The sequence below is a fragment of the Eptatretus burgeri genome, chromosome 4 (assembly GCF_056783735.1).
Source record: "Eptatretus burgeri isolate ZD-2024b chromosome 4, Ebu_testis_v1, whole genome shotgun sequence".
Classification (NCBI taxonomy): Eukaryota; Metazoa; Chordata; class Myxini; order Myxiniformes; family Myxinidae; genus Eptatretus; species Eptatretus burgeri.
Window position 1 is genome coordinate 122,503,062 of NC_140964.1, and position 22,044 is coordinate 122,525,105.

Here is a 22,044-nt window from a genome sequence, read left to right on the forward strand (position 1 = left end):
TGTAGTTGTCTTTTGATGAAACAAACCAGTCGGTCACTAGATGAGAAAACTAGACGTAAGGCACCGTCTCGACGTCAACCAATCTGCCTCCAATCGACATTATTACAAAATTACACGTACAGTACTTGTACCAAATTTAATTTAAATCCATTCAGCTGTTCGCAGGTATCACATTTGTACCTGGCATGACCACTGACCTTTGACCTCTTCATGCCAGCATCTAAAAAGTTCATCTCTGCATCACAATATGTACTTAGAGCAAGTTTAATTTAAAAAAAATCCCCTCACTGGCTCACAATTCAGCACGGCAACACAATATGATTTCAACACAATAAAGTCAAACTGACACACAGCATAATTTGAATCGCGACCCAGATATAAACTGTCAACCAGGCAGGGTGATTCTTCAATGTGTGTGCCGTCCCTCGGATGGACGTTAAACTTGGGATTCCATCTGCTGGCATTAGATGGTGGGACGTTAAAGATCCCACGGTGTCCTTCACGAATAGTCGGCGTGCTATCACCGGCACGATGAACAAATTCCAAATTCCTGCCATAACCAGCAGAGGGCATTGCGGCAGAGACGCACGCTCAGCCAATGATGCTACCCCACAGCCTTGTGCTGAATAGGAACAAAAAAAAGATGATTACTGTGGTTGATTTGCTTCGTCTTCCAATATATACCTTCGAGGACATGTGAAATTACTCACATTTCAACATAGAAGTTGTTGTCTCGTTCTATATCCAATCAGAATGAAAAGCACAATACAAATGCAGTCACATATAAAACATGATAAATATCGTCCAAACAATCTTACCATCTCATTAAAATACGCAATTTGGTGTCTGTCTGTCTGTCTGTCTGTCTGTCTGTTTGTTTTTTTGATCGCGATATATTTGGTAGTTACTTATCCAATCGCAACCAAACTTGACAGGAGGACTAAGGGTCATATGATGGAGCTTGGAGTGATTTAACTCCCCCCTCTCTCCAAGGGGGTGGTTGCACCTTGCACTAACTCTATGTTGAGGTGTATAATAGGTTATCATGGCTTTGATGGGGCACACCTTCTGGACGTAAAAATCATTAAAACCACAAACGTTTCAGTCAATTCTGTCCAACGTACAGTTACATTTTTAAACATTCGCTACTAAACTGGAAGAAGTTTTGAGTTTACTCGATGTGATGAAGGCCTTCTATACGATATGATTTAACTTGCCCCTGCCTTCCCAAGAGGGGTTTCCACCTGGGGTGGGGGAGAGTGTCAAGGTGTATAACCATGTTAAGGTAGCTAATGGTGGCATTCTTCCAAGGCCGCTTCTCATACCAAAAGTGAAACAACACCAATAATTATAATAGCATAATATTAATGTTATGACAAAATAATATCCCCTCCCTCAGGGTTTTTTTTTGTGTTGTGCGATGTTTCCCAACCCCTCCCCCCACCCCCAACACCCTCACAGAAGTAGATTGTATTTTGGGAAATTTAGAATGGGGAGGTACGTTTTCCAAATATCCATCATCAGGAGAATGATAGAGGACATATTATATTTATAATATGGAATATACAAAGCCGAGAAGCGAACGAAGAATTCTTCTTCCATTCGCTTCTGACTTTACCTATAACTTGTTGACAACTGTATACGCCATTTCCGGTTACTTCGGCCTGGATTCGGGATCAGTGATCAAATAATGTAAATCATGATTAAAAATTATTTTTTGATGATGCGGGAGATATCTTTATTAAAATCAGTGGAGGAAATACACACCATGTCTGATATTATTTGGGTCTTTCATGTCTCCGACGATGCCTTTATCTCCCGGCATGCATCATTCCCCATGACAAAAACCGGAAACAAAAAAAAAAAACCAGAAACAAAAAAAAAAACGGAAGCAAAAGGGTCGTAGCCATCGACACGGATTCACAATTGCCAGGTTATTGTCTTGTTTTTGTTGTTTCCTATTCTCTCATGTGCACAGGTCAAGTAATATTCACAAGATAGAAATAAAACCCAATCGTGTTTATACACCGCACAGCGTTTAAAAACAAGCAGAAGCAAAAGGTCATAGCTAATGACACGGATTCCAAATAGTCAGGGGTATTGTGTTGTTGTTGTTTCCTATTCTCTCACGTGCACGCGTTAAGTATGAAGCTCACTGCGTTCGCTAATATGGAATAGGCAAAGCCGAGAAGCGAACGTAGAATTCTTCTTACATTCGCTTCTTAAATATATCAAATTAAACAGTCTTTTTGCTATGAAAAAATAAATATTACCTTAACATTACCTTCACAACAACAACTACACCGCCGAGAACAGGATCTCATCTGCAAAAATAAATATTACCTCAACATTACCTTCACAACAACAACTACACCGCTGAGAACAGGATCTCATCTGAAAACTAGAACGGGCACTCATAGAGCGCATACCTTCGCCGCCACTACTTTTTTTGTTCTTGGTATGAGTGTGGGGAACTGGTTTTATATGAATGGTCTTATGACACAAACCACATATCTATAATGTCATGACCCCCCCCGACTTTCGGGGGCTACGGAGTAAACAACAATCAACTCACGTCGTTTTGGCGAGTCTTCACTCGCAAGCTCGGTGAATACAACGTTTCAACAAGAGAAGGTAATCTCGTTTTCAAGATTGTGACCCCCCTGACCTTTGACCCCTAACCGGTAACAAGAGTATGGGCGTCATTGTGTCATATTGCATATCACAAGATGAGGCGTTGAATTCTGAACATTTTGGCGTTAGTTGCATGCAAATTGAATAAAAATTGACCGTGTTATCGTAAAAAGACGATTTTGACCTTTTCGTGACCTTGACCTTGACCTTTGACCTGAACGATCCCAAAATCTAATCAAATGCTTCCTGGCTAATAACCAATCATCCCACCAAATTTCATGGAATTCGGTTTAATACTTTTTGAGTTATACGAATCACAAGATTACAAATAAATAAATAAATAAATAAATAAATAAATAAATACACGCCGACCAAAACATAACCTTTCGCAGAATGCGAAGGTAAAAAAATCCTCAACATTACCTGTACAACGACAACTACACCGCCAAGAACAGGATCTCATCTAAAAAAAAATATTACCTAAACATTATACCTCTACATTACCTTAACAACAACTACATCACCTAGAACAGGATCTCATCTGAAAAAAAAAATTCCTCAACATTATCTTCACAACTACAACTACACCGCCGAGAACAGGATCTCATCTAAAAAAATTAATATCACCTCAATATTACCTTCACAACGACAACTACACCGCCAAGAACAGGATCTCATCTAAAAAAAATATATTACCTCAACATTATACCTCTACATTACCTTAACAACAACTACACCACCTAGAACAGGATCTCATCTGAAAAAAAAAAAAATTCCTCAACATTATCTTCACAACTACAACTACACCGCCGAGAACAGGATCTCATCTAAAAAAATTAATATCACCTCAATATTACCTTCACAACTACAACTACACCGCCGAGAACAGGATCTCATCTAAAAAAATTAATATCACCTCAATATTATACCTCTACATTACCTTCACAACAACAACTACACCGCCGAGAACAGGATCTCATCTGAAAAAATAAATATTACCTCAACAGTACCTTCACAACAACTACACCACCTAGAACAGGATCTCATCTGAAAAAAAAAATCCTCAACATTACCTTCACAACGACAACTACACCGCCGAGAACAGGATCTCATCTAAAAAAATTAATATTCCCTCAATATTATACCTCAACATTACCTTCACAACAACAACTACACGCCGAGAACACGATCTCATCTGAAAAAATTAATATTACCTCAACATTACCTTCACAACAACTACACCGCCGAGAACAGGATCTCATCTGAAAAAAAAAATCCTCAACATTACCTTCACAACGACAACGACACCGCCTAGAACAGGATCTCATCTAAAAAAATTAATATCACCTCAATATTATACCTCGACATTACCTTCACAACAACAACTACACCGCCGAGAACAGGATCTCATCTGAAAAAATAAATATTACCTCAACAATACCTTTACAACAATTACACCACCGAGAACAGGATCTCATCTGAAAAAAAACATCCTCAACATTACCTTCACAACAACAACTACACCGCCAAGAACAGGATCTCATCTGAAAAAAAAAAAAAATCCTCAACATTACCTTCACAACGACAACGACACCGCCTAGAACAGGATCTCATCTAAAAAATTAATATCACCTCAATATTATACCTCTACATTACCTTCACAACAACAACTACACCGCCTGGAACAGGATCTCATCTGAAAAAATAAATATTACCTCAACATTACCTTCACAACAATTACACCACCTAGAACAGGATCTCATCTGAAAAAAACATCCTCAACATTACCTTCACAACAACAACTACACCGCCAAGAACAAGATCTCATCTGAAAAAAAAAAATCCTCAACATTACCTTCACAACGACAACGACACCGCCTAGAACAGGATCTCATCTAAAAAAATTAATATCACCTCAATATTATACCTCTACATGACCTTCACAACAACAACTACACCGCCGAGAACAGGACCTCATCTGAAAAAATAAATATTACCTCAACATTACCTTCACAACAATTACACCACCTAGAACAGGATCTCATCTGAAAAAAAACATCCTCAACATTACCTTCACAACGCCAACTACACCGCCTAGAACAGGATCTCATCTGAAAAAAAAAATCCTCAACATTACCTTCACAACGACAACTACACCGCCTAGAACAGGATCTCATCTAAAAAAATTAATATTCCCTCAATATTATACCTCAACATTACCTTCACAACAACAACTACACCGCCGAGAACACGATCTCATCTAAAAAATAAATATTACCTCAACATTAACTGCACAACAACTACACCGCCGAGAAAGATCTCATCTAAAAAAAAATTAATATTACCTCAACATTACCTTCACAACAACAACAACACCACCAAGAACAGGATCTCATCTAAAAAATAAATATTACCTCAACATTATACCTCAACATTACCTTCACAACAACAACAACACCACCAAGAACACAATCTCATCTAAAAAATAAATATTACCTTCACAACAACAACTGCACCACCTAGAACAGGATCTCATCTGAAAAAATTAATATTACCTCAACATTACCTTCACAACAACAACGACACTGCCGAGAACAGGATCTCATCTGAAAAAATTAATATTACCTCAACATTACCTTCACAACAACAATGACACCACCCAGAACAGGATCTCATCCGAAAAAATTAATATTACCTCAACATTATACCTCTACATTACCTTCACAACAACAACTACACCACCTAGAACAAGATCTCATCTGAAAAAAATTAATATTACCTCAACATTACCTTCACAACAACAACTACACCACCCAGAACAGGATCTCATCCGAAAAAATTAATATTACCTCAACATTATATCCCTACATTACCTTCACAACAACAACTACACCACCCAGAACAGGATCTCATCTGAAAAAAATTAATATTACCTCAACATTATACCTCTACATTACCTTCACAACTACAACTACACCACCCAGAACAGGATATCATCTGAAAAAAATTAATATTACCTCAACATTACCTTCACAACGACAACTACACCGCCTAGAACAGGATCTCATCTAAAAAAAAAAAATACTAGAAGCGAACGTAGAATTCTTCTTACATTCGCTTCTGACTTTACCTATAACTTGTTCACAACTGTGTACGCAATTTCCGGTGAGTTCGGCCTAGATTCGGGATCAGTGATCAAATAATGTAAATCATGATTAAAAATTATTTTTTGATGATGCGGAGATATCTTGATGAAGCTCACTGTGTTCGCTATTAACCTGATCTAACATGTTATAATGCCATGTACGGTCACCTGCGGTCAAGTGATTCTTGTCCCGCTTACAGGGGAATTTGCGCATTGCATCCCTCCAAGCCCATCCCTCAGAGCACTGCAGTTCGAGCAGAGAGTGGTAGGCTCTTGACAGAGGAGTCCGAAGTGAAGACCCGCTGGGCCGGTTACTTTGAGCGGTTGTACCAGGCTGATCCCCCAGCTGTCGAGTTGGACGTCAAGGGTGTTACAATCCCTGTTGCTGACCCTCGAATCAACTGTGGTCCACCTTCGCTTGTGGAAACACGGGCTGCGGTGAACCGGTTGAAATGTGGTCAAGCTCCAGGGATCTGTGGCATCCATGCCGAACTTCTCAAGGCTGGTGGAAATCCTGCACTCGTGTCATTGCATGCAGTTTTAGTTCTGTTCTCTGCCTGGAACACAGGCATCATCCCAACTGATTGGAAGAGGGGCCTTGTTGTTCCTCTCTGGAAAGGGAAGGGTGATCGCCAAGACTGCAACAACGACAGAGGGGTGACGCTGCTTTCAGTGCCGGGCAAGGTCTTTGCTCGGATAATTCTTGATAGGGTTCGCCACCATCTGCTTGAGCACCAGCGTCCAGAGCAGTCAGGATTTACAACAAAGAGGTCAACGATTGACCGTATCCTTGCTCCTCATGTCCTCACTGAACACAGACGAGAGTTTCGGCAGGGGCTGATTGCAGCCTATGTTGATCTCTGTAAAGCGTTTGATTCAGTGAATTGGGATGCCCTCTGGAGGATTATTGGTCTTTGTGGGGTGCCACCAAAACTGATTGATTTGATGTCTTAACTCTACTCTGGTACTGAGAGTGCTGTGAAGTGTGGTGGTACCATCTCTGACTTATTTCCAGTTGTTACTGGAGTTCATCAGGGGTGTGTACTAGCCCCCACACTTTTCAGCACTTGTGTAGACTGGATTCCAGGGAGGATGCCGGAGAGATCAAGCTGCGGTACATCGTTTGGGAATGTCAAGATCTCTGACCTCGATTTCGAAGATGATGCAGTCATCTTTGCGGAGACTTTAGATATCCTTTTGGGGGCCCTCAAGGTGCTGAATGAGGAGTCGGAGCCGCTGGGATTACGGGTTTCCTTGGTAAAAACTAAGATCCAGGCTTCCATTGACATCTTGGATGTTGCTATCTTGTCTGTACCTGTTTGTGGTGAGGATGTTGAGGTCACGGAGAGATTCACTTACCTTGGCAGTGATATTCATGTCTCTGCTGGCTGCAAGCTAGACGTCAATAGATGTCTGGGGTCGGGCCTGGGGAGTCATGGATTCACTGGATAATGTGGTGTGACACAGTCGGTACCTGTGTGGGAGGACGAAAGTCTGAGTCATCAAGTCTTTGGTGTTTCCAGTCTTGCTCTACGGATGTGAGACTTGGACTCTGACCAGGGATCTGAGATTGAGACTTGATTTCTTTGGTACCAGGTCTCTTCGGAAAATCCTTGGCTATCGCTGGTCAGACTTTGTGTCTAACGAGCGCTCGCTGAGAGAGACTCAAATGAGATTTGTCACCTGCATAATCCATGAGTGTCAGCTGCGGCTGTATGGAGATATGGCTCGTTTTGCTGATGCTAATCCTACTCATCAGATTTTCTCAGCGACGGAGTCTCCTGAGTGGAGGAGGCCAATGTGCCGATGATGTGCCTCGTGATTGCAGCAGGTTGATCAGCATCTCAAGGAGATGGGGATGGGCCTGGCATCTGCCTGGGGGGTGGCCAGACGGAGGCCCCTGGAGTGCCGACGGAAAGTGCACACAGCGACACGCTGCTCTGGTGGATGCTCCCACACCTGACCTGGCCTGATCTTCCTCCAATCCTGAGTCCAGCCTCTATATCATCAAAGTTATATCTTTCGTCAAATCACAAATTAATCGGTCAATTCCATCCAATGATAATGGTACACTATAATGATAATAATATTAACATGGGAGCTGGCAGGATGGCCGCGAGCTATGCACACTCTCCTCTCAGCTGTCTAGCCTGGGTTCGAATCCAGACCCAGCTGTCATCCCATCATCCTGGTGTTTTACAGGCAGGCGATTCATTAATGTGTGCCATTTCTCAGATGGATGTCAAACTGGCGTCTCATCTGCCAACATTAGTTGCTGGACTTTAAGGATCCCACGGTGTCCCTCATGAAGAATACATGAGGTTGAGGTGGCATCCTGAACAAATTACAAATTACTGCCTTAACCTTAGTCAAACATCAAGGCCTGGCCAGCCAGTTTGTGAAAGACTTGGGCCAAGCTACCCCCAGCCAACCCCACAATAACGTGGGAATAATTGTGGCCGTTAAACAAAATATTAACAAAGTGCTATCTGCTGGTATGCACGTACACGTGATCATGATCCCCTTCCCCCCACACCTTCCCCGGTTGCTCCTGTAGGGATCAGGTGTTCCAGTCATAAATAAAAGACCAATAGGGGCGTGGCATCACAACAGCACAATCTAGGATCAGAGGTGCTCAAGAACGATCAGAGCTCATGTGAGATCGAGGGCCTCCATACTTTGTTGGGAAAGCAGAAGCAGCATGTCCAAGGTAGAATGACCTGGTCTGAATGTGAACTCATTGTCAAAGAACAAGCCATTGCAGACGAGGAAGGATTTGCTGTCTATTGCAATTATGGATTACATGACCTTGCTGACGGTTGGAAGCAAGCTGATGGGTCTGTAGTTAAGGGGATCCGTATTTGTACCTTGTTACTTCTGCTACAGAAGGTGGACAGAGGTTACGTTTTCACCCGTTTGTCTGTGAGCAGATTATCGCAAAATATTGTGGACAGGTTCAAAGGAAATTTGGTGGACAGGTTGGGTGTATGACAAGGACAAATTGATTCAATATTGGTGAAGAATCGGATCAGGATCCAGATCCGGATACGAGAAGTTTTTCATTTATAAAGTGGTTCTTCGCCTTTGCGAGATCGGGCCAAAAACTATAAATGGCATGATATTTCGAAATGTTTTGCACGAGTTATGACAAAACTAGGTGGATGAGTTGAGTCAGTGACAAGAACAAGCAGATTAGATTTTGGTTAAAGTTCGGATCCAGATCCAGCCTATCAGTGGGAAACAAAACGTAAACTGTTCAGCCTGGCAGAGGCATGCGCTGCACCATGTGCCGTTGTAGTTTATGTAATACAACGATGTTGGCCGACTTACAAGCAGATGGAAGATGACCAAGGGCAAATGATAGGGTGAGAAGAGCAGAAAGAGGATGTGCAAGAGCAGCAAAGCAGTTTTTAGGACTCGTGAGCTGATGCCGTTTGGCTCCATTGCAGAACCAGAGTCGAGGGTTGTTATAAACTTCTCCACATTTTCAGGTGCAAAAGACACAGTGACCTTGTCTGAATGTAAACTGATGGTCAGAGATCACAATTCAGGAACAGTTGGGTGTGACAAGGTAGGGTGGGTGCAGAGAGTGAGGGGTTGGCGACACAAGATTTTGAAGCAAATGCAGAATTGAGGCGTTCGGTCTTCTCACGAGTGGAGTCGGCTGTGGCGCCATTTGAAGTGAGGGAAAGGATCGAGAAGGAGCATAACTCAGAGACAGACTTAACGAGATGCCACCAGGTTTTGGAAGAGGGAGAGAAGTTTGAAAGTTCAAAATTGAGGTTGGCCAGATGTTTTTTCCTCTCCTGAGAGTGGACACACTTGTTGGAATGATCTGAGGTTACCTTTGGTTGAATTTGCCTTCTAGGAGGAGAAGACAGGTTTTTTGGGGGGTTTTTTTGTATACATAGTCAAGGTTCATGGAAAAGCTAGAACACAGAACGGATCAGGACGCAACATAACAAAAGCACCAGCGGGAGGAGAAGCAACAAATGCCAACGGCAAGGTGAAGGGAGAAAATGGATGGAGGTAGACCAGCAAGGGATGCGGGCAACGGTGAGGTGGGACAGGGAGAACGCAAGGGGTGGACAAGATGAACCAGAAGCAAAATTTAGGGAGGGGTGGGGGATGGTTTAATGTCTGTAGAAAAGATCATGGTTTTGGATGGGGGTGATTTGAGATGGCAGTGAACAACTGTCTTGAAGACCAGGAGGGAAGAATGAGATTGAAGAGTGTGGAAGTTGGTTCCACAAGTGGGGAAAAAAACAAGAGGAACAAATGAGTGGAGGTGAGCAGTGGTTCTCGACTTTGGCAGTTTCACTTGGAGGGAGTTGCTGGTGGATCGCGTGCATCCAAGGCATCGGCAGGTTGTTTCAAGGCATCTGCCTCACCAAAGCATTCAGCGTACAATGGGCAGGGGGGATTGACATGACAACGGAAGATGAGATCGGATTAATCTGTGCATGAGAGAGAGCAGGTTTCTGTGGAAGAATTCCCAGGCTGAGTTAATGTCAGGGGTGGTAGATATATGATACCAGTCGTGAAGTGAGATGACTGCTTGCAGCTTGAGTGAACTGCCAGACTCGCCAGCACTGATGCAGCTCTTTAAGAATAGCGAGAGCGATGATGACCTTCACAAGCATCTGATGAGATGACCGATTGGAGCAGAGGAAGAGCAGGAGAAATTAGTCATCACCAAATACAGAAGGGAGGATTTGCCATTGACAGAAATCCGGGTCAGAAGGTTTACAGATCGAGTCAGTTTCATGGAGTCACAGAAGACCTTTGCTGAAGTGCCATGACTTGCAGAGAGATACCACCCAACCAATTGGCATGGTGACAATTGAAATCAACATATGAGGAATGAAGAAAGAGTCGGGATGAGTGGTTAAAAGTTAATTCATGTTGTCAGGGAGGGAGGAGAGAGAGGAGAGAGAGCGAGAGAGCGAGAGAGTGAGACGGGGAGAGAGCGAGACGGGGAGAGAGCGAGACCGGGAGAGAGCGAGACGGGGAGAGAGCGAGACGGGGAGAGAGCGAGACGGGGAGAGAGCGAGACGGGGAGAGAGCGAGACGGGGAGAGAGCGAGACGGGGAGAGAGCGAGACGGGGAGAGAGCGAGACGGGGAGAGAGCGAGACGGGGAGAGAGCGAGACGGGGAGAGAGCGAGACGGGGAGAGAGCGAGACGGGGAGAGAGCGAGACGGGGAGAGAGTGAGGCCGGGAGAGAGCAAGCGAGAGAGCGAGACGGGGAGAGAGTGAGACGGGGAGAGAGGGAGACGGGGAGAGAGGGAGACGGGGAGAGAGGGAGACGGGGAGAGAGGGAGACGGGGAGAGAGGGAGACGGGGAGAGAGGGAGACCGGGAGAGAGGGAGACCGGGAGAGAGCGAGACCGGGAGAGAGCAAGCGAGAGAGCGAAACGGGGAGAGAGAGAGAGCGAGACGGGGAGAGAGCGAGTGAGAGAGCGAGACGGGGAGAGAGAGAGAGCGAGACGGGGAGAGAGACGGGGAGATAGTGAGTTGGGGAGAGAGTGAGCGACATGGGGAGATAGCAAGATGGGGAGAGAGCGAGATGGGGAGAGAGCGAGATGAGAACAGAGCGAGCGAGATGGGGAGAGAGCGAGCGAGATGGGGAGAGAGCGAGCGAAATGGGGAGGGAGAGATCGAGAGAGATCGAGAGAGATCAAGAGAGATCGAGAGAGATCGAGAGAGAGAGGTCGAGCTGCAAATGGAGCTGTCACTGTTTGGAGGATGGTACAACCAACACGCAGGCAAACAACAGGTGGAAACGGAAAGTAAATCACAGCCAGTGGTTCTCCTGGGGTTTGGAAGGTGTAAGAGCAGTACTTGCACAGTAGGAAATGGGGTTCTTGACCTGCAGTGCAACTCTGTAGGCAGGATATGGTTTGAGTCAATCAAACCAGAGAAGACAATAGCGAGGGAGAGACATTTAGTCGTCAGGGACGTCCAGTGGGAGGATGGATTCTGTTAAACAGATGATGTACGGTTTATCGGCAAGGGCCTGGATTGAGAGATCTGTCAGGTTGGAGCAGAGGCCTCAAATGTTTGATATCCATATAATTAGGGATGGGGAGGAGGAGCTGCTAGTAGGGGTGCAGGAATCTGAAAGGAGCAAGGAGAGGAAACGTGAGGGGGGCACTGGGAGGGTGCAACCATCGCGGTATCAAGATGAGCAATAGAAAAATGGGAAAGGCAGTGACATATTAAATGGCATATCATCATTGAGGACAGGAGAGACATGTGCCCCGCAGGTCGGTCGGAGCGACGAAGAGAAGGACAAGTTCTGTTGTGTGATCGAGAAGTTGATGGAAAACGTGAAAGATGAGGAAGTTGTTGTGGGAGGAGAAAACTTGAATGGACATGTGGGAAGGAGTCCAGACGGTTTTGAGGGAGTCCATGGGGGTAACGGATATGGTGTGAGGAATGGAGAAGGTGAAAGGATTTTGGAGTTTGTTGATTTGTCATACTCAATTCCAGAAAGTGGATAATAAGCTTTTTACATATACGTCAGGTGGGTCGACGACAAATGCAGAGGCGGGGAGGAGAATCTCCGGGACACAAAGGTGATCCCGGGGGAGGGGGCTGTTTCACATCACCGCTTGGTTCTCTGTGACAAAAGGATGAAAGGTGCGAGGAGAGCTCGGCGGGTGAAGTACCAACCAAGGATGAAGGTGTGGAGGTTGAAAGAGGTGACAGTGAAGGAAGCATTAAGAGAGGGGTTGAGTATGGTAGAGGATGATGTGGTTGAGCTTGAAAGTGGTTGCATGTCAATGAAAGATAGTCTGTTGGAAGTCGTTGGCGAGGTATGTGGATGGACAAAAGGACCACCGAGGCACTCGGAAACATGGTGGTGGGATGAAGAAGTTGGAAAGAGGATTGACAAGAAGAGGAAGAGGTTCAAGGAGTGGCAGAAGGCAAAGGGAACGGTGGCAGAAGAGGCAGCACATGAAAGTTATAAGGTAGCCAAGAAGGCTGCAAAGAAAGAGGTAGCAAAGGCGAAGGAGGCACATAGGAAAATGCTTGAAGAACGTTTGAATTCGGAAGAGGGTCAGAGAGTGGTATTTACGATTGCAAAGAAGATAGCGAGAGAAAGGTTTGATGTGACGGGGGTGAGTTGCTTGAAGGATGAAGTGGGACAAATCGTTGTGGACTCAGATGGAATTAAAGGAAGAGGGAAGAGATATATGGAAAGGCCGTTGAATATAGAGAATGAATGGGATGGCAACAGAGAGAGCAACACAGTTTTATGACCGGCAGAGAAGATAACTGAGGAGGAAGCAAAAAGAGCAATGAAGAGGAGAAAAGTGAGACGGTCGACAGGAATTGTGGGAAATATGTTGAAGGCAGCGGGAAGTTGGGGTGTGAAAAGAATGACAGAGATTTGTAATCTGGAAGTGAAAGTCGATTGGGAATTGAGTACCCTTGTCCCTTTGTAAAAGGAGAAACGTGACCCTCGGGACTGTGGCTCGAATAGAGAGATAAAGTTACTGGAGCATGGAATGAAGGTATTGGAAAGGGTGTTGTAGGAGAGGATAAGGAAGAAGGGAAAGATTGACGAAATGCTGTTTGGATTTATGCCTGGAAGAGGAAGGACAGACAGTTGCAGGAGAAGTACATGGAGAAGAGGAAGAAGCTGTTTCTTGGATTTGTTGATCTGGAGAAAGCATGAAATAGGGTTCCACACGAAGTAGTGACATGGGCATTGAGAAATGCTCACTCTCTCCCTCTCCCTTCCACAGATCTCCATCTCTTCTGGATCTGATTTTGACAAATTTCCCTGACAACATCTGCTGCTCTTCCTCCGCTCCAATCAGTTCTTCTGACCACGTCCTTGTCAAAGTGGACATCTCTCTGGCTGTTATCAGAGAACCACCTCACCGCCGTCGAGTCTGGCATTTCACTCAAGCCGACTGGCAGGGTCTCCGAGCAGCCATCAAACTTACAGACTGGTCTCCTATCACTACTTTCTCCAACATCAACTCATCCTGGGAATTCTTTCAAAGAAACTTGCTCTCCCTTATGCACAGATTTATACCCTCTCATCTTCAGTGGTCCAACCCTTCCTCCCGCCCTTGGTTTACTGAAGCTTGTGGCGAGGCAGTTGTCCTGAAACAACTTGCCTTTGCCTCATGGAAAGCAAACCCAACTGAGGGCAATCTCAGTTCCTTCCATAAAGCTCGGAACAAGTGTGGATCTACCCTCAGGAGAGCCAGAAAACAACATCTTTCTCAGCTAAAGTCTGAACTCTCAAACCTCTCTCCCTCCTCAAAATCCTGGTGGCGTCTAATCAAATCTGTTTCTGGTGTATGTTTCCCCTCCATCCCATCCCTTACCTCAAATGGCCACACTGCTGATACCGCACGTGAAAAAGCTGAATGTTTAAACTCGGTGTTTGCAGCTAAATCTTGTGTCAAAAACCCATCACTTTCTCTACCCACATTACCCAGTCGCACCCAACTGTCCCTGGACTCTGTGTCCTTTTCTCCTAACAAGGTGGAGAGCTTGCTGTCAAACCTCGACTCAGATTCTGCAACCGGTCCAGACGGCATCAGCCCACGTGTCCTCAAAGCCTGCTCTTCTGCTCTTGCTCACCCTCTCTCTGTTCTATTCACCCTCTCATTTGCTCAAGGTCATCTGCCATCTGCTTGGAAATCTGGAAACATTACTGCCCTGCAGAAAAAAGGAGCAAAAACAGATCTCTGCAACTACAGACCAATCAGCCTTCTCCAAATCATCAGCAAGGTTATGGAATCCATCATCGCTTCAGACATGAAATCCTTCCTCTTCTCCAATGGCTTGATTTCCGATCATCAATTTGGTTTCAGACCAGGTCACTCTACCCTGGATATGCTGCTTCTGCTCTCACAACAATGGATGGAGGTCCTCAATGCCAGACAGGAAATCCGAGCCGTATCCTTGGACATATCACGTGCTTTTGACATGGTCTGGCACCCTGCACTACTCACCAAACTCTCTTCCCATGGTATCCAAGGCCATCTCCACTCATGGCTCACAGACTTCCTCTCCTGTCGCAGTCAACGTGTGGCCCTAAATGGAGTTCTTTCATCCCCTCTTCCTGTGCAGGCTGGAGTTCCTCAAGGTGGCGTTCTGGGCCCTGTTCTTTTTCTGGTTTTCATCAATGATCTCTCCGACTCTCTGGAAAATCCTCTATATCTCTTTGCTGATGACTCCACCCTCTGCCGTACCATCAGTCATCCCTCAGACCGGCAAGCAGCAGCTTCTTCGCTCACTGCAGATCTGGATAAAATCACAAACTGGTCCAACACGTGGAACATGTCTTTCATTCCGGACAAATCTCACACCATCTCTGTGTCTCTTCGAAAGGACCATTTCGAAAACCCACCCATCCATTTTCTCAACAATCTTCTGGAAGAAGTCCTTTCTTTCAAGCTTCTGGGTCTCACTATCTGCCATGACCTTTCCTGGGAAAGCCACATTTCCAACCTCGCCTCCAAAGTCAGTCGCCGACTAGGAATCCTCCATCATGCAAAGTCCTTCCTCGGCCCTCCTGAGCTCCTGACCACTTACAAAGCTTTTGTCCGTAGCCTGATGGAGTATTGCTCTCCCCTCTGGGCTGGTGCTCCTGCCTCCCACCTTTCTCGGCTTCACGCTGTCGAAACCAAGGCATTTCGGATCATCGGCATCTCCCGCAATGAGGCTGAGTCTTTGGGCCTCTCACTCAATCACCGCTGGTTGGTCGGTGGTCTTTCTGTCTTCTACCATCTCCTCTCCAGCCTCGCCCCCCCCTCCCCCGCTCTCTCTGTGATTTGTCCACACCACATTTCCACAGGGCGCTCAAGGTCCGCCAACAACCCCCTTCTGGTAAAACTACCAAAATCACGAATCACTGCTCACCTTCACTCTTTCATTCCTCTTTTTTTTCCCACCTTTGGAATAATCTCCCTCACTCTATTCATTCCCATTCTTCCCCCCAGGCCTTCAAAACAGCTGTTCACCACCACCTCTTATCATCCCCCATCCAAATCCTCGATCTTTTCTACCCCCGATAATCCACCTAAGTCCACTTCCTTCAAATTCCCTGCTTTCCTTCCTGAAATTCCCCGTAATGTCCATCTTCTATTCCCCATGTTCCCCGTCCCATCCCTCTCCCTTCCATAGATATCCTTATGTGTCTGTTCTCCACTGTTTTGTCCCTCCCACTCCCGCCCCTCTTGTCTCATACCCCCATTGCTGTGCGTTGCGAGTTAGCTCTCACACGAGCCTTGACAAGGTGTACAAAAAAAAAGAAGTAAGGAGCGGAGGAATGGTTGATCAGAGTGGTGAAGGTAATGTGCAAGAGAGAGCGCACAGCTGCAAGGAAGAAGGACGGGAACAGTGGTGAGTTTGATGGTAAGGTGGGAGTGCATCAGGGGTTGGTACTAAACCCACTACAATTTGTAGTTGCGATTATTTTTGGAGTTGTGAATACCATTAACACACAGCTTGGCAAGGAAGGTTTGGTAGTTGTGATGGAGGTGCTGTCTCAGAGCGCAATGGAGGATTTACCATGGGAGCTGTTGTATGCAGATGATTTGCTATTGATTGCAGAGTAGAGATGGACGAAAGGAGAAGAAGAATAAGTGGAAGGAATGCATGGAGGCAAAAGGTTTGTCGGTGAATATCGGAAAGACAAAGGTAAGTGATAAAGCATGTGGTAAGGTGGAAATAACTGGGAAGTGGCTGTGCGCTGTGTGCAGGAAGGGTGTTGGAGTGAAACCCATTCAATGAACAATGTGCGCTGAGTGGGTTCATCGAAAATGTAGTGGGGTGAGGGGGTGATTAACCAGTGTGGAAGCTACACTCACGTATTGGGTGTGCACAGAGAGAGTTGCAAATGGAGGAAATGTTGAGTTGGATCTTGGAGACGGCGTGAAGTTGGAAGGTCATGGTTAGCAAGGCTCACCCCTGCTCCAGCAGGGAAAATGGCCTTAAAACACGTGTGTGTGTGTGTGTGTGTGTGTGTGTGTGTGTGTGTGTGTGTGTGTGTGTGTGTGTGTGTGTGTGTGTGTGTGTGTGTGTGAAATTGAAAGGTGTGAAAACATTTTGCTACCTTGGAGACATGCTAAATGGAGGTGGTGGATCAGACTCAGCGATGGTTGCGAGAGAGAGAGAGAGATGTGCATTGAAGAAGTTTCAGGAACTGAGTGGCATGCTGACGAGGAGGGGAGTATCGTTGAAGTTGAAGGGAAAGGTGTATGCTGCATGTGTGAGAAATCCTATGATTTATGGGGGCGAGACATGGGTAATGAACGTAGAGCAGCAATGAAGGCTGGAAAGGATGGAAATGCGAGTGGTTCGGTGGATGTGCAGAATATCGTTGAGATAGAGAGGAAGACAAATTATTACTTGCGGAGGAAGAATGGAATAGAGCCAGTGATGGACGTTGTGAAGAGAAACAGGTTGAGATGGTTGAGTCATGTGTTGAGGAAGGATGAAAGTGACTGGGTGAGAAGAGTGATGGAAATGAATGGAGAAGGAAGTAGAGGACGGGGAAGATCGAGAAAGACTTGGCTAAAGGTGGTGGAATAAGAAATGTGGGTAAGGGGGTTAACAAGGGGACATGCAGAAAATATGGTAAATTGGAGAAGATTGTCATGGGGCCCACAAGGCTTACACCTGCACCAGCAGAGAAAATGGCCAAAAATGCCTGTTGTTGTTGTATACAATATATAGCAGCATATTTGAATACAGTTCCTAACCAAAAATAGTCATGTGAACAGGGTTCCAAGCCTCACACCTCTGCCAAGAGTCATGGCGCCAAAACCGCACCCATGTGAGACCACCGAAACCACAAGCCTATGAAAATGATTGGAAGCTTTGTTTGCTTATATTATTCATCTTGTGTCGCTGGCTTGGCAAGTCCAATTAATTATACAACCAATCATACTTATGCACCTTTCTCTGTTATTATACACATTGATGACCAAATAATTCTCCAAGTTTAGGAAAAAATAAAATGGTTTTATCCTCAATTTTACTCACCAACTCATAATAAGACGTCATGTCATCAAGATCATGGTCATGACTCGAGCCCAGGTATTCCAAGAATACAATGCTCCCTTTTGGGTGAAAATTCATTCGGTATTCTTCTTCAAGGATGTTTAAAACTTGCTCCATGTTAATTGTAACAGGAAAACGTTTTTAAAAACTTTTTTGCATTGAGAAATCGCAGCCCATGATCAAGCAAACAATCGAAGGCAGCAGGTTTATTATAGATGGATATAGGATCAAAGTGGATGAGAAAGGCAAAGGCATCACACATGAGTGGCAGAAAGTAAAGGGGCAGTAGGCGGTCAATGAGTGGAGAAGAGAGGAGGGATGGGTATGGGAGAAAAGATGAAATGATGATAGGCTGCACTCTTGAGACAGGAGGAGGAGGAGATCGGGACCATACTCTGTGCAGAGCGTTGGTGCTGCCTAATCAGTCTCCTTGGCTATTGGGCACAATCTGGGATGGGTCACCACTCTGACACAGTATACCAGCATGCTGGCACTCATTTTGCCGACTTCGGAAGGATGACAGCCCGAGTTAACCCCACCTGGTATTAATTCAACAGCTGAGCGGGATTTGAACTCAGGACCCTCGGATCCAAAGCCCGCCACCCAAACCATTAAGCCAACACCAGGCATACAGGAGGAGGAGGCATACAACAACAGATACAATGATTCAGTTCTTCCATCAAGAGAACAGAGGGATGAAGGAATGGGAGGTGAGCCTTCAGCTGAAATTGGAGAGGGTAACCAGGTGTGGGATTCTGTGAGAATGTGCTCGACCAGGATGAAGGGATGAGAGTTCGAGAGGATCAAAGCCAGAAGTGAGGCTATAGAAAACCGAGTCCACCAACATGCCTGTGGTGGGCAGGAAGCAGACCTCAGGACCCGGCCTCCTGCTGAGATATGCCATTAACACTTGGATTTGATTGCTTCCAGGGAAACAAAATGATAGGCACCCACCATGGAAGCATAGTAGTGAGATGAGAAGTCACACCAGCCCAGAGTGGGGAGTTATACTACATGATACTTTGGATGAAGACCATATACAGTGTAATGAGCTCCGAGTGGCTATCAATGAGCTTACCCTGCCAAGAATACCCATGTTGAAGAAACAAAAAAAACAAAAAAAAACAAAACAAAAGGCCTTGATTGGACCACATTGCCAAACTGACTTTTAAAGCAGATTGACAGCTTTGTATTCTCCGGCATGACAGACTGTGATGCCTCGGAGCTCCTGAGACTGCACCTATTTCAGGGCTTAATCAAATAAGTAGAAGGGGGTTCAATGGCTGATCGCCAATGAGGGACATGGTGCAAGTATGGGACTTTCCCACATTGAAGGACGTGACTCAGGTCGCTGACCAATTACTTGTTTCTTCCAGTTGTGAAAATAAAGGTGATTCAGCAGCCTGCTTTTCGGAAGTGCAGTGTTGTGTTCTGCACAGGTTGGAATTATTCAGATTATCCAGTGAAATTGAGAGGTTAGCGATGTAAACCAAGAATAAGGTCAGTCCTCAAATGCTGTCTTCCATTCCATCGGGACCACACTCTGTACAGAGCGTCGGCGCTGCCAAAGCAGTCTTCCTGGGCTATTGGGCACGATCCTGGATGGGTCAGCACTCCGTCGCAGGATACTCGAACGGCCCAATGCTGTCTTGCAGGACATCAGCCTCAGGGAGAAAAAGATTTCAAGCTGGAATGCCATTATGAGCACTTGCTGCAAAAACCTGATAACCATTCAAGGAGGTGCCCCTGAATACCATTAACAGACAGCTTGGGAAGGAAGGTTTGGTACTTGTTAATGAACATGCCACTTCTGGCCATGGGCGTCCGCAGAAAAAAATGCAGGGGGGGGGCAATGTTATCCTGAGATCGCCGTGTGAAGTGTGAAGACATCTGTTTGCTAAGATTACTGTAAATAACAGAACAAAATGTTTACAATTCTTCAGGTAGAAGACACACGATTGATCGAACGCCATGATATTTGGCGTGGAAGATAGTGTTTTTTCGTTCATTCCTTCTGTGTTGCGGCTATTTATTTTATTTCAGTAACAAAACTCATGCTAATTTTCGACGTTGGATTTTATACAAAATAATCAAACTAAATGCTCTTGATTTGATTGTTATAGAGTCTGGGGAAGACCAGTGTATTAAATTTGTATTGTCATGTTAACCTCATTTTTCTTATTTTTCAGGAATGTGAAATGGATATCAGGAGGTTTTTAAAAAAACGTAAGTCTGATGACTGACAACAATCAAGACACCACGGGTACATCGGAGACGCATGTTGAACCAGCAGAGCAGCGCAGAGGGGGACATCACGAGCAGTTACTCACAGCAACCAATCAGATACCACCCCAAACACCACTTGCGAAAGTGGCCAATGACTTGCCTCATCATCTGGACATTGGATCATACGTCAAAACCACAGAACATTTGACCAATAATCGAAGATATGACCTCCTGATGAACACATACGTCCCACCAACTGATTACAGCTATCAGAACGATTCACAGGGCTCCCGCTGTTTCCGCCACACATGGATAAACCGATATTCTCCATGGCTGGCCTACTCAAGTCACTTGAAAGGTGCTCTGTGCAAATACTGTGTGCTGTTCCCTCAACCAGTGCACCGAGGTATCATGGGTGCGTTCATCGTGACTCCTTTTGTTAAATACAAAGACTTCAATGAGTGCGCGAGGAAGCACATGCTTTCCTCCTGGCACAAAGGCACACTGCAAGATGCCAACAATTTCCTCACCACCATGCAAAGGTCAGAGTTGACCATCATGAGCCAGATGGACCGAGCAGTCAACAAAGCAGTCACTCAAAACCAAGAGAAGCTGTTCCCCATACTATCCAGCATTCTGTTCTGCTGCAGCCATGATGTTGCATTGAGAGGGAAGGAGAGTACATCGGGGAACCTCTGTGACCTACTGCGATTCAGGATAGAAGCAGGGGACACGGTCCTGAAGGATCACATGGAGGGTGCAACGAAAAATGCGAGATGCACATCAGTTTGTGTACAGAACGAGCTGATAGTTCTCTCCGAAGAAGTAGTAAGAGACAATATTGTGAAAGCTGCAAATTAATCAAATGGATTCTCTATCATTGCAGATGAAACTGCTGACATATCAGGCACCGAGCAACTGTCCATTGGAGTACGATTTGTTGCGCTGCAGGAACAACGGAATGACTCGGCCACCATACGTGAGGAATTCCTTGGATTCATTCCACTGGAGAGGGTGGACGCTGCAACAATTGCAGATACTATCATCGACCAAGCAAAAAAATTTGGTCTTAACCTCGACAAGCTCCACGGCCAAGGCTACGATGGATGCTCAACCGTGGCAGGAAAAGACAATGGTGTACAGGCCCGTATCAGGAACACCTATCCCAAAGCTGTTTTCGTGCACTGCTCTTCACATCGACTGAATTTGGTGGTTCATGATCTGAATTCTGTCGCAGATGTGAGGAATACGACTGGAACTGTGAAATCTATCATTACATTCTTCCGTGACAGTCCCAAGCGCAGGAGACTGGTTCCAAATCTACCTTTGTTGTGTGAAACCAGATGGAGCGCAAAGTACAAAAGCATCTGCATCTTTTCAGAGAACTTTTGTGATATCTATGCACAACTGGAGTAAGTGGAGGCAAACCAGCATGAGTCACAGAGTACGCATCAGATGGCATATCAGCTGAGATGTGCTGTAGGAACCACAGTGTTCCTCATCTGTCTGAAGATCATTGCAAAGTACTCAGCGATGTTGGAGCCAGTGACCCAACAGCTGCAGGCAGTCGACATGGACATTATGGGAGTCCGAGATCACATCGACCTGTTGATGAAGGCTATCCAAGCTCACCGGGACGGTGCAGACCGTGTGTTCTCAGAAGATGTCATCCCTGAGGTGAAAACCTTGGCAGAAGAACTTGGCATAGACTTGACTATGCCTCGGCGATGCGCACGCCAGGTCCACCGGCCGAATGTAGGAGGCTCCATTGAGGAGTACTATCGCCGCACCATCTATGTCCCGTACATGGATTCCTTGATCCAGTCTCTGGAAAGTCGCTTTGGTGAAAGTCACACGCCATATTTTCACATTTTCGCACTACATCCGAGAGAAATGCAGCAAACAGAAAGAGATGAATTCAAGCACATAGTTTCATCTGTCAAGGAAATGTATGGCATTGACAACCTTGTAGAAGAAGCTCTAGCGTGGTATGACGTGCAGAA

The 22,044-nt window shown here is 45.5% G+C and overlaps 2 protein-coding genes across 2 annotated transcripts in view; one reads left to right on the top strand and one right to left on the bottom strand.

Moving 5' to 3' along the window:
* The window catches only part of LOC147029009 (tetratricopeptide repeat protein 39B-like), a 144,270-nt gene that overhangs the window by 100,052 nt on the left and 22,174 nt on the right, over window positions 1-22,044 (bottom strand). The gene's annotated exons all lie outside the window — the stretch shown is intronic.
* LOC147029011 (uncharacterized) lies at window positions 11,752-13,044 on the top strand. The gene is made up of 2 exons (XM_085876108.1): window positions 11,752-11,954; window positions 12,306-13,044. Exons 1-2 carry the CDS (start codon window positions 11,752-11,754, stop codon window positions 13,042-13,044), a joined length of 942 nt encoding a protein of 313 aa, XP_085732234.1.